The sequence below is a fragment of the Brachypodium distachyon genome, chromosome 2 (assembly GCF_000005505.3).
Source record: "Brachypodium distachyon strain Bd21 chromosome 2, Brachypodium_distachyon_v3.0, whole genome shotgun sequence".
Taxonomy (NCBI): Eukaryota; Viridiplantae; Streptophyta; class Magnoliopsida; order Poales; family Poaceae; genus Brachypodium; species Brachypodium distachyon.
Genome location: NC_016132.3, coordinates 59,112,918 through 59,126,396, shown reverse-complemented (window position 1 = coordinate 59,126,396; position 13,479 = coordinate 59,112,918). Strand labels below are relative to the sequence as shown.

Here is a 13,479-nt window from a genome sequence, read left to right as displayed (position 1 = left end):
ATCCTTCGTTTACTCACTCTCCCTTGACTACTCACTCTCTTTCTGTCTTCCACTATGTGCCTCATCAACATTATTGCTCCTCAGTGGATGATGGCGGGCATGAATAATTAACGCTGTAGAGGCTTGACTAAGCTAATTGCTGCCAGGCTAAGCACCCCATTGGACGAAACAAAACCTTAAATCTCAGGGTGGTTACCCGTCAGAATGATGGCATGCCGTGTGAATGAATGTGATAAGCACTAGCGGCGAAATTAAAAGGACCCCGGTGTAAGCAAGCAACACTATAAAACCAAAAAGTACCCGTCTTCAGATCTCACGCCGGTGACCAATGGGTGTCCTCACGGTCTTAAAGGCGTGTGAACCTGTACGTGGTGTCAGCAGCATTCCACTTTGCACAACAAAGACTCGGATCACACACGTTGGGACGGTGGCACTGCCGTGTGAATGAACGTGATAAGTTCTAGCGGCGAATTTAAAAGGACACCCAGAGTTTAGAATCTGCCCCTGGCAGCTTACTTTACCTCCCTCCCTCCCTCTTTCTTGTGCTTTGTGAAAGGCACGAGGAGTTGTCTCCAGGGAGAGAGAAAAAAAGAAAAGAAAATCAATGGTTGGTGAAGAAGGGGAAGACAGCAGGAAGCTCAACAACCATATGGAGGCATGGAATAAGCAGGGCCTTTAACGGGATTGTGAAGGAAGTCTTTTTCCTCTGTTCTAAGACTTTTGTTCATGCTACATGCGTCTAAGCAGAGCAGTACTATATAGTTAGCTGCAAAACCAATAAAATCTGTTTGCAGTTGGGGTTGTTGAAGCAAGCTGCCTGGATTGAAACAATGATCTGTGATGTGGCTTGACCTATCCTTGTGTTTCAGTTGGGTAATTTTGACAGGGCACTAAGCCACTAAACCTAGAATACCAAGGGTTTCCATTCACGCGAAACACCAGTGAAGCAAGCGCGGACGTTGAAACATGATTCTGATAAAAAAGTTACTCCAAATATATAAAGATTATTTGATAAAAATTGATACCATTAGGAAGAGTTTTTCAATATGAATCCAATGATATCAAATTTTATACACTATAATCGAGATATTGTTGATCAAATGTATGGTTAGAATTAAATCTTGAGAGGCGTGTGCACCTTATTTTGGAGAAAGTAGGTAGGTATTGGGGGCCTCGATGGAGGCTGGCCAAGTGCTCTCGGCAGAAGCTGCAGTCGTTCAGGTCAAAGGTTATCTTTTAATGACGTGTAAAGTCGAGTGCTTTCCATTCTTAATTACTACACCTTTTGATGCTCTCTATACTAGTACTATGTAGGTAGCGATTCATTCCCTATTCTCCTGCTGCTCCCTCAGCTGTATCTGGGTAAGTAGTGGTAGTAACACTGCTTAGCTTAATTCTGCGCCCTTTTGTTTCCTGCTAATTAATGTAGTTAGTCAGTGTGGTTATGTTTCTGCTTAATTCTAGACTAGATTTCTTTCCTCCGAGTTTTGTTGGCTAATTGCGCCCTTTTGTTTCCCTCAGCTCTATCAGATGGCCGCCGCCGCATCCGACCACGAGCAGAAGCGTCTTAAGCTGGAGGAGGCGTTGCAGGATGATCGCGTGGAGCTCGTCAATCTTCCCACGTCGCTGTTGGAGGAGATGACAGATGTCTCTCAAGACGTCGAACTAGTTGGCGAAGGGGGGAATGGAATTGTTTACAAGGTGCGTCCTCCATCTGCCTCCCTTAATTGAGGGCTCATTCGGTTTGGAGAATTTTTGAAGGATTTGGATCCTTAGGATTTTTTTCTATGTATATCATTCGTTTCACAGTAATAGAGGTACTAGATTGAAGCGATCCCCCTTCACCAAGGGTTCGATCTCTGTGCTTACTTGTGCTAGTCCCTGGATCGACTCACTAGCACACACAGTTCAAGATGTAATACCAAAATACAAAGCTCAAAAATACTGTATTACATCGTATCATCCAGAACTTAAATTGTACTTACAAACTTGCATGACCTCTTAGGCCAGCGTAAACAAATAGTGTTCAAAACCATGATAACCATGTATCATGAAGCTGCAGCGGAAAGGTAGAGAAAAAAAAAGGCCTCATCTACTCCCAGAGGAGAGAGCATGTTGGAATGTAAGCACATGACCCAGAGAAATATCGACGAACCTCACTCTTCGTCAGTTTCACCTGCATTATTAATTGCAGCCACTACGTGGTCAATACATTTGAATGTATTGGCAAGTTCACTAGAGTTATAAAGGACCTACCAAGTACATGCATCTAGTTTGGTTAAGTGGGATTTGGCTATTTTGCATAAAAACATCATTATTCAAATCCTATCATTTTTAGACAAATAGTTTTGAATTCTATTGGACACGGGGTAGAAACACCCATGCTCCTATTAGCCTAAGCACATTGAGTAGAAACATCAATGCTCCTACCCAATTCAATCCATTCGTTTTATTAGGAAATTGGAATGAGTGAGACTTTCCTTACAGCTCCAATATCTAGTTGCTCATAATTGTCTGTAACCGGGGACACGGCTAAGTACTTAGTTTGACACTCTCGAGAGGTGGTACACTTTACCCACAAGAATTCGACGTGTTAATCCCTTGCTGTCCTCCGGGTGGAGTAGCAACGGCATCGACTTCAAGAATTTTCAGAACATGTTCACCCAAACCACCTGAGGGACCCGCGCTCCCACCTACACAACTACCTCAGTACAATCCCTCGGATCTGGGTAAACATTTCTTACTCCATCCAGGCAGAGCCCATATTACCATGTGGTTGTACTGGAAGCTACTAAACAGGAAACTAGTCCAGTCTCTGGTTATCCCGGGTGGCATCCCACATTGTGACGAAGGCGCTCCCCGAATCCACAGAAGAGACGTCCATGGACGATCCATTCCTGAATCCACAGGAACTCGACTCAGAGGGATCCATAGAAATGGACCTAACGTCACGACATCCGAATACTCAAAGCAGCCCACCCAGGACGGTTCATTGAATTACTTGTTTTGCCATACACTAGGAAAACTATATTTGTAATTCAATAGTATCGCATTGTAATAATACCACCCTCGTATATTATCATAGCATAGCATTTTACTATTACGATGGCAATTGGTGGTGAAGGTCATGACAAAGGTATCCTATACTACTAGGACAGATCATAGCTAGCATAAATACAATAATAATCCTAACAATGCAACTAATAAAATCTAGTGCATAATAAAATAATGGGTAGATGATCAAAGTGAACTTGCCTTGATAGTAGTTGGTATTCAGACACTCTTCACAGTCACACAGTTCGCTCTCCGAGAAAACTATACAAACAAGCAAACATACACATACATAAACACACCATACAAGCAAAAGAATATGTATGTCATGATGCAATGCAAAGCATGTGACATGAGTTTGGTGTATTTTATTTGGGTGATCTACTGATCCAATGCCTTCAGAATTAAACACATGCGATTAGGGTTTTTAAACAAAAGCCAAAGCTAGGGTTTAAAACCTAAGATGAGGTTTTATTGGCACCAGCCAAATAGATTAGTTCAAAATATTTATTTCTCTGTCCCATTGGACAGAGGACAATAAAACGAAATTTTGGGCACTGGTTTCATTCAAAAAGGACTTATAAATAAATAGTTATGATTTAAATGGCATAAAACCCTAATCTGTGATTTGAATGTGATTCAAATATTCAAATTTGAATTTGGGCAGTGCCAAAAGATTCTACACTACCTAAGGATTCCAAAAAGGTGTGGATCACTAAATTTGGCCAAACAGATTTAAAGTTGTGATCATTTGAAATTACAGGGGCCTATCTGCAAAAGTGCCTTTTATTAATTCCGGGGGATTAAAAATAGATTTTTATTTTATAAACCGGGTGCCACGTGGCGCATTCCTATTCGTTGGCACCGGTTCGGTTTAAGTGAATAAGGACGATCTAATCTAAACCGTTGGAGATGGATGGACGGACGACATCGATCGGGGGAAGCTCACCGGCGGGGTTAGGGTTCCGGCGACGGAAACCGGCGGTGGCACGGCGCGGGGGTGCTCCGGCGTCGGGGCGCGACGGGGAAGTGACGGGCGAGGACGGTGCGGCACGGCGGAGACGGGGCCGCGGTCGGCGGGGGCTCGGGCGGCGCGGGTCGGCGCCTAGGACGGGACGAGGGGGCGGCGCGGTCGGCGGGCGGCGGCACGGCCACGGGCGGGCGGCGGGCGGGGTGCTCCGACGAGGCTGGCGACGCGGGGAGTTCACGGGGAGACGCGGCGCGGCACGGCGGAGACGGGGGCGCGGTCGGGGACGGCGGGGTCGGCGCCGAGGACGAAGACGGGCGGGCGGCGCAGTCGGACTCCGGCGAGAAATCGGGGCAGCCTGGCGGCGCGATTGGATGGGGAAACAAGGGGGAAAGAGAGAGGGGGTCTCGGGGATTATAAAGACGTGCTCGGGCGTGAAAATGGAAGGCCGGAGGAGGAGATTGCGGCGGCGGGCGCGCGGGGACGGCGGCTGGAAATTGCGGCGGCGCGCGGCCGCTTTCCTTCCGGGGAAGAAGCCCCTGACAGGTGGGCCCCACCTGTCAGCGGGTGCGGGCGCGCGCGCGGGGCGGCCGGGCTGGCGGGGCCGGCTCGCGTGCGGTCAGACTGGGCCGGTTCGGCCCAAAGTGGCGGGGCCGGTCCGGTTTACCCCTTTTTTTTTCCTTTTACCCTTTTCTTTTTCTGTTTTTCTCATTTCTTTGATATCTTTTGAGTTTGAACTCCAAATTGGTCCAAATAAATCCTAGAAAATTTGTAAAATCATGTTCTACCATGATACAACTTTTGGAAGTAGTTTCTCTTCAAAATAAAATATATAAATATACATTTGCCCTATAAATGCCTTTAGGGCTATATATCCATTTAAATAAAATACCTTTTCAACTCCAAATAATTATCCAAAAATTATGAGATAGCTTATATACGCAATAAACCCCTTTTATACTTAAACCTTAATGGTTTGAAGATCCAAAACTCAAATGGGTGTAAACCCTAGGGTTTAAAATGAAACAAAAATCTTTCCAAAGCCCTTTTGAGATTCAAATTTGAATTCAAATATGCAATTGTGGCATGATGCTTATGAATGCAATGCTCATGTAAAGGTTTGGAATTTTGGGATGTTACATAGATTCCTAAGGATGGTGTCCATATTGGCTTGATTCCTAAGAATTCTTAGCATTAGGTTAGACCTCATGGAAATTTCCTAAGGATTGAAGTGGGTAGTGCATTAATTCCAATCCTCTACGTTTCCTATTGCTAAGATTAATTTAGAAATCCTTTAAACCGAACGAGCCCTAGACATGGGCTGGTCAATCAACAATGTCAAAGTGCAGGCAACGCTTAGGAATGGGCTGGTTGCAGTGAAGAAAATCAAGGATGTGGTGGTCGTCGATGAGAAGAAAAGCGAGGATGTGGTGAAGCGTTTCTGCAGGGAGTTTTTCTGTATGATGGAGTCCAAGCACGAGAATATAGTACGGTTTCTTGGATACAGTTTTGCGCTACAAGAGGACGGCAAGTCCGTTGATCGCCAAATGTACATCTGCTCCGAGTACATGCCTAACGGGAGTCTCCACGAGTATATCAAAGGTAGCTCATTGGATCTCAGCCAAACTTCTTTGCTCTCCTACTATTTCTCGAAATTAATTTTTTCCTTCTTTTACAAACCACCACCTCAAATCTTTTCATATATATGTGCATGCATTCGCGCAGATGAATCTTGTAGATTCCAATGGAGCACGCGCTACCGAATAATTAGAGGGATTCTTGACGGCTTACATCATCTTCACACGACGGGCACTCCCATTATTCACAAGGATCTTACACCTTCAAATGTACTATTGGATCATAACATGGTCCCCAAGATTACCGATTTTGGTACATCAAGGCGCTTCGACAGAGGTCAAAGCCAGTCCTTTACTCACGGCAAAGCTGGGCTGACTTGGTATGTTTTCAGTTTTTCCTCTACGAGAAATCCATCATTTTTGTCCGGGAAGCAACTAAGATATATAGATGTATGCATGTTGCATACATACATAGCCAGCTTTGTGCACTAATTTATGAAACTACATGTTTTTTTCTTTCTTTTCTAGGGGATATGCGTCATATGAGTTGGCTATGAACGGGATATTCACAGCCAAGTCAGACATGTACAGTTTGGGTATCATAATCATGGATCTTCTCGTGGGATATAAGAAACGCGAGGAATTCGTTGCCGATCTAACACCAGGGGGAGACATAGTTGATACGGTAATGACTTTGAGTGTGTGTGTGTGTGTGTGACTTTGAGTCGCTGACACGTTGGCCCTCTATTTGTGGCAAACAAACAATGTTGTAAAAAAAAAAAGCCATCTTTGATATATTTTTTTCGATAATGAAAGCTTTTATCCACCCAGACCATTACATCAAGGTGATACAAACTCATCCGAGTTCACCCCCAACCTTTGCGTAACGAAGATGAAAAGAGTCTAAACCACACACCATTTATGATAGTACACCCTTTGTTTCAAAATATAAGACATTGTGGTAGGCCAAAATCCAAAACGTATAGTTTAGAACGGTATATTATTAACAGTAAATTTAGGAAAGATCAATATTTTTATTCTGAAAAGGTCCTTAAATACTCCCCTTAATTACGTTATTGGCCAAAAGCATGGAAAGATTGTAGTCCAGCTAGTTTGTAATTAACGGCAAATATTTAATGTGCTTATAACAAATATACAACTTTTTTTTTTGAAAACTTCTAAAATATATACATGTGTTGACGCAGCTCCCTTCTCCAAACACTAACTCGTCATGGTCTCTGTAAAATTCATAGGTTCTTGGAACTTGGAAGAAAGTGCTTGCGCAGGAGCAAGTACAAGTACTGCAGCAAGTACAAGTATGTGCTGAGATGGCTGTAAAATGCATGGACCAGGATCCTACTCAACGCACAGACAAGTCATCAGGGCAGGATGATCACGTACTCACAGTAACTTGATTAAATTTAATGATATCTGACACCTTTAATTATGTGGTATTTTGGGGAATTTTCTGGAATCATTTCTCTCGGTTGCTATGGGTACAAGTGTATAGATGGGCACTAGTATAGCCTTTGGTCCTAACACACACACACCGCATACATTTTTTAGATAAAGGGTATTTTATTAATCTTGAGAGAGCATCAAGATGATGTTGCCCAGAAGAGTTTACACCCAGCCTCTGCATAACCAGGATGCACACAGCCGCACACACGCACACACCTAGACCAAGGAAAAAAGCAAAGATACATATCCCAAACACCTACGGTGGAGGGCCGATCCGGAGACTACGCCACCACCCATGTTGGGAAAAGACATCCTTGGCCACCTGCTCTAATGGCACACAAGCCACTGTACAGAGGTTGCGATGTTCCGGGCGTTGAAGAATAGACCACGAACGAAACCAGTGCGTACACTAGTAGATAACCTGCAAAGGAGTAGAGTTATTACCATTAAAAACTGAATCATTTCTACTAACCAAAGCGACCAAAATAAGGCTGCCGCTCCCACCCGTATGAGCATTCTAGACTTGTGATCAACCCCTTGTAACCAATTGCCAAATAAGTTGGCCATGCTTCGGGGCGGGTACAAATTGGAAGCCACCTGGATGATTGACCATGTAGCGCGTGTGAACTTGCACCGGAAAAAGAGATGGGTAATTGTCTCCTCATGATGACAAAAGCAACATGTTGTATTTCCAGTCCAGTTCCGCTTTACAAGGTTATCCTTAGTTAGGATAATTCCCCGACGAAGATACCACATAAATTTTTTGACTTTCAGAGACGTCTTCATTTTCCAAATCATTTTATTGCGATCATAAGCTGGTAAGTCTGAATGCAATAGCGGCTTATACATAGATTCCACCGAGAAAATCCCATTAGCACGTAAATTCCATCGGAATTCTTCATGACCTTGAGATAGCTGGACTGTATCCAAGCGACCTACGAGTGATGTCCACGTGCTAAGCCGTTCCCCCACTAAATCGCGCCTGAAAGAGACATTAGGTGGGGACGACCTCAGTACTTGGGCAATAGTTGCGCTTTTATTGCGGACAATGTGGTATAAGGCTGGGTATTGCTCACGTAGGGTCCCATTGCCTAGCCACCTATCCTCCCAGAAGCGAATTTCTGTGTCATCCTTTATAGAGAACGATCCGAAGCGAAAGAAGTACAACCCAATAAATTGCATTTTTTTTGTTGCAGACAGAAAGGGGGCGAAGGCCGGCAGAGGATAGACCTGCGGCATCTGATATCATCCATAGGCTTGGTCAAATGGAAAATTCAACCTGGTCAGCACTAGGGCAGGTATGATCACCTATATACGCACAGTGGAACTCTATTTTAATGATATTCTCCCCTTGTCACATTATAGTACATCTAAACAACGACTCATAACAAATCATTCATTGCCTCACGGAGCCACTGGTCATAAAAGCCACTGCATGTATTGCCTTATTGTGCCTCGATTTCCTAATACCCACTGTTCCCCTTGTATCAGAAAAATATGCCGTTTTAGACATGTCTTAAATCAAACTTTTAAAACTTTGATTAAGAATATATTTTTAATTATTTGAAATGAAAATTTGAAAATTATATGTATAGATTTGTCTGGAAGACTATTTCTAGAATATTGTAATATTTTTTTGGTTTTATACATATATTATAATAGAAATTAGTGGTCAAAGTTACATGTAGAAGACTGTATCAATATCCAAAACGACATCTTTTTTGTGATATGGAGGGGTATATAACAAAAAATAAAAAATAAAAACTAAGATGCCCTACAATTTGACAAGGAGAGAGATCTGGTATCTTAACTTTTGCAAATAAAAGAAATCAAACCTTTGTTTTAGGAACTAGAAGTCCATTGGACTTGTTTTGTTTGTTCTTTTAGGCACTCCGCTGAAGTAATATAATCACTAGACATTACTCTTTTTCTCGGTTTTCACTTTTACAAAAGTGGTGTGCAGATAAACGCACGGTCAACCGGGGCTGAGCTACTCGACATCCGACCTCGTGTTCTCTGCTTTCCCTTGAGAAACAAGATGGAATGCAGTTACCTTTGGGAAACCAGTTGCCTAGTGCATCTAACCAACAACACGGACCAAAGTGTGGGCTTTTGGATCGTACCGCACTTCCCGAAGCTGTACCAGGTGAGCTCATGCTGCGGCGAGGTGCAACCGAGTGAGACTCACGTTGTGAATATAGTGCTCATAGAAGGGCGACGGCCACCTATTGACACGGGCGTGTTAAACATACTGACGGTCGCCAGGAGCGAGAAGAACACAAATGATTTCATGTCTGCCATTCGAGAGAGTGTCATTGGAGAATTACATGGGGCCGATTTGGTGAAGCGAATCAACAAGTTGGGCGAGGTGCATCAGGCGGCGCTGACTGCTGTCATCCGCCCATCAAGAAAACCTAAGGTGAGTTGACCAGCTCAAGTAACCGCCATATATATATATATATTAATTAATTGTGGTAACGGCATGGGCGAGTTTTGTGAACTTGAATTTTTTTTCCTCTGTTATTTTAATATTTTATCGCTTGTGTCAGGTCATACGCAGTAACAAAATCGACTCAGTCCATTCTTCCATAGATGTGCATCCCACGGAACCATGGTGAGTGCAATTGTTTCAATTGCTACAAAAGGAGATATATAGTAGTACTACCTAGTACTGTAGTACGTATGTCAGAATGGGGTAGGTATATCAATTTTACATGGTATATTTTTTCATAACATAGGATCTTGATCAGTCATGGAAAGAAAGTTTCCATTTGGAACTACCAGACACAGGTAATAGCACTATATATATAAGAATGGAAAAAAATCAAAAAAATAATGTATGTTCTCTTTATTAATCCACAGGAAATGAGAGAGTTAAAAGTCAGGAAGAAAGGCAGCAGCAAGTTGGGCCGGCCGGTTAGATTTATGGCCGGACTCGGAGACGGAGCGCAATGGATTGTCATGGGGGATACTGATGGTTGGATCCGCGCCATCACGTATGATACAGGGGAAACAAAAATGGAAATTCAGGCTCACTGGCAGAGTCCCGTCTGTACATTGGCGGTTCACCCAACCCGACCACTTGTGGCATCGGCGTCAAGTACTAGTATTTATAACGAGGTCGTCCTATTTGATGGGAAGAAAAATTGGACTCGTACATCACATGAAAATTCTAGAACGGTGAGCCACCTCAAGTTTGGCACGGACATGTTTGCAGCTTCTTCTAAATACTCCGAAGACATGGGAATCAAGGTTAGTCTGGCTCCATCTCCCCCATGATGTTTCACTTCGTTAATTCTTGCGTCATGCATGGGAATCGAATAGATGTTATTTCTTTTTTTTTTCCAACTTGTTTACATAATCGAAATCCGGATGCAGAGCTGGTCAATTGGTGAATACATGCCTAAGGCCACACTGCCTCAAGAGCGAGCATTTGAATCTATATGGCCCCTTTTCGGAACATTTGATTATCTTCGCACCGAGGGTGATGGGCAGTATATGATTACAACTACAAAGAATGGCATATGCGTATGGCATCTCCACTGAATAACTATACATATGCAGTGTTTTTATTCTTGTGAGCATTAATCATACATACATACATACGTACGTACACACATTAGTCTTCGTTAACGCCTTTCCAATTTTCTTGTGTTGAACCAGATATGGGATCTGCAGATAAAGCCAGTGAGCAAGGTTCACAGCATTTCTTGGAAAAGTAGCGACCATATTGTTGCAGTCGCTTGCCACCCAACACTTCCCTTCATATTTGTAGTTGCCGTGGACCCCACCTATACATCCACTATTTGCTTTTGGAACTACATCAACTACAAGAGGTAATAGTGTGCACACTTGTGATGGATATAGCTTAATATTTATAACTGGAAGCCCGGCACCAAGTGATAATGCTTTCGGGAGGCTTGAATCAGGATTTTATGGCGCATACTACTTAATATTACAACATCGCTGCCCATGTATACACCAACAACAAAAGACTACAGCAGGGGTTCTTGCTTATGAATCAGCTGAATATATACTTTCCTGCATAGTTGTTGTGATAAGTTCAGCGTAGACCTAGTTTTGCAGGCTTGAAGAAATGGTTTCCAATTTTTGCTGATTTTATCTCAATCTGTTATGTCGATGGACTTCTTTCGTGTACAGGTTTGGGGAAGTCAATCGTATTGAGAGGACATTCCGCGGGCTTAAACAGTTAGGATTTGTGGGCTCACAACGGTAATTCATTACTATTACTTCTGCCCTTTGCTAATAATAACATTCCCTTCTATGTACAGAAGTATATTTTAGATGTGTGAATAGAAGTGACACTTAATTGCTAAAAATAATTTCATCTGAACCAAGTAAATTTGGTTGTCTCGCTGATATATATTTGTTCTACGGCTGTTCCCTAAATGAAGTGCTCCACGTTTTGTGTTCTACTATGTTAAGATTTGGTTGTGATGAAAGAATAATAAATGTTCTTGTCTTAAATGTATAGCTCAATTCATACTGGGAGTATTCCCAGACCCATACGGAGCCTAAACAGGTGTATTTATACATTGAGAATTGTTAGAATGTCTGTAGTAACATTATGTAGACTTGTATGTTTCAGCTATATTTTATTGTATTATCAGTTTTCGCCTAACCCATACTTCTAACCCAGATAATCTTAATTTTGTAGGATCGTTGTCATATATGAGCACGAAAAAATTGAAGTCCTGGAAATTAAACTGAAAAAATTAGCATATCAGCAGGAAACAGATGATACACCCACGATCCATCAGCAGAACCTCTAGCAGCAGCATTACTGTCATCGGTTGCTCAGCACACGGTTAGTGGTTTGGTGTCAAACGAATAGTGATAAGAGAGTTCTCGTGGGTAGTTTGGGCAGTTTATGTGTGTGAAGACAGACTTTTGAACTTCATTGTAATTTTTTTTTTCAAGTCTTAAACACTTCTTTTTGATGTTGCGTATAAACTTGATTCCAACTCTTGTGCATGCCTTTTGTCTTGAATGCAATTCCAAGTACTGCTTACATGATTGCTTAGCATATTTTGCCTAAGATCATTGTGTACACTTTGCACCACTTGATTGGCAGATGTAGTATAACTCTGCACACTTATCACTAATACAAGATTTCGATCGATCTATGACAAATTGACTTCATCAAAAATAACTTATATGACAGATTTTGATAAAAACCCAGTCGTCATAGAACACACGTCATAGATGAAACTCTATAATGAAAGGGCATTTTTGTGATAGATGTGTGTTTTTCATGACGAAAAGCCCTTTGTCATGGATGTGACTGTAACAGCCCAGATTTTATACATGTTTGTAAGCATGCATACAGCTGTTACTTCTTGCTCGAAACCCAACATCTAGGATCAATGATTAATCATATTGCATATCATGTCCCTAATCATATTATATTTGGCACCTTGAATCAATTAACATGTGCCTCAATAATCACATGTTTAGTTGACCTATTTGGATTCAGTAAACATGCAACTTGGAGAAAAATCTGAATCGAAAACCAGTTTAATGATTTACGATCTTCTTTCTAAGTACATGTTGTTTAACATGATATGTTTACTTCAATATCTTTATGTAATATGCAACTTAGATATCTGCAGCAGTGTCTGTTTGTTTGCTCATTCATAGGTTTTGGCTGCACTATAGTTGAGCAGCTCTTTTGAACTCAAATAGCCTGAGCTCAATTTGCAAAATTGATTTTATTTCTTTTTTCTGCTGTGAATTCATATATATATGCCGTTATAATGCCCAGCATGATGGTGTAAACGTACCTAGCTTATCAATCAGTAGCAGCAACACTCTAATTTTTTGGGGGGATACGTTAATCTTGCTTGACAGCGCGTTGCTGTCAGTACTAGTAATTTCCATTTTCTGTTACTACATGTTTGTACGTTATTCCATAATTTCCAATGGACATTAAATAGATGATATATATATATTTATATGTTGATTGCTTATATTTGATTAACAATTCAGTGTGATTTTCTGTTCAATGAGATTTTTCAGCACCGGCCCGAAACTGCACGAAACCGTGTACCGGGGGTCACGAGAGGGGAAAATCAGCCCGGGACCAAATAGTGTGGGCTATGGCCCACGAAAACGGCCAAAACGGTTACTATTCTGCATGAAACGGTGTACCGGTGGACTCGACCTTGGAAAATCGGCCCGGGACCAAATAGTGTGGGCTATGGCCCACGAAAACGGCCAAAACGGTGATTTTTCTGCACCGGTCCGAAACGGCACGAAAGCGTGTACCGGGTGTCACGAGAGCGGAAAATCGGCCAAGGACCCAAAAAAACGTTGTCTGTAGCCCACGAAAACGGCCAAAACGGAGATTTTTCTGCACCGGCACGAAACTGCACGAAACCGTGTACCGGGGGTCACGAGAGT

At 42.4% G+C, this 13,479-nt stretch overlaps 1 protein-coding gene across 2 annotated transcripts; it reads left to right on the top strand.

Moving 5' to 3' along the window:
• The first annotated feature begins 1,203 nt into the window (after positions 1-1,203).
• LOC100822214 lies at positions 1,204-12,100 on the top strand. 2 transcript variants are annotated; one of them, XM_024460030.1, is made up of 15 exons: positions 1,204-1,362; positions 1,522-1,701; positions 5,368-5,620; positions 5,744-5,975; positions 6,124-6,280; positions 6,849-6,992; positions 8,253-8,354; positions 9,020-9,475; positions 9,606-9,670; positions 9,795-9,846; positions 9,919-10,308; positions 10,435-10,584; positions 10,720-10,892; positions 11,218-11,289; positions 11,735-12,100. In XM_024460030.1, the coding sequence occupies exons 2-15, from the start codon at positions 1,531-1,533 to the stop codon at positions 11,847-11,849; spliced, it is 2,532 nt and encodes an 843-aa protein (XP_024315798.1). In that variant the 5' UTR covers positions 1,204-1,362; positions 1,522-1,530; the 3' UTR covers positions 11,850-12,100. The 2 variants fall into 2 exon arrangements, with proteins under 2 accessions (XP_024315798.1, XP_024315799.1); XM_024460031.1 differs by lacking the exon at positions 1,204-1,362 and having other exon boundaries at positions 1,562-1,701; positions 5,333-5,620.
• Positions 12,101-13,479: the final 1,379 nt, after the last annotated feature.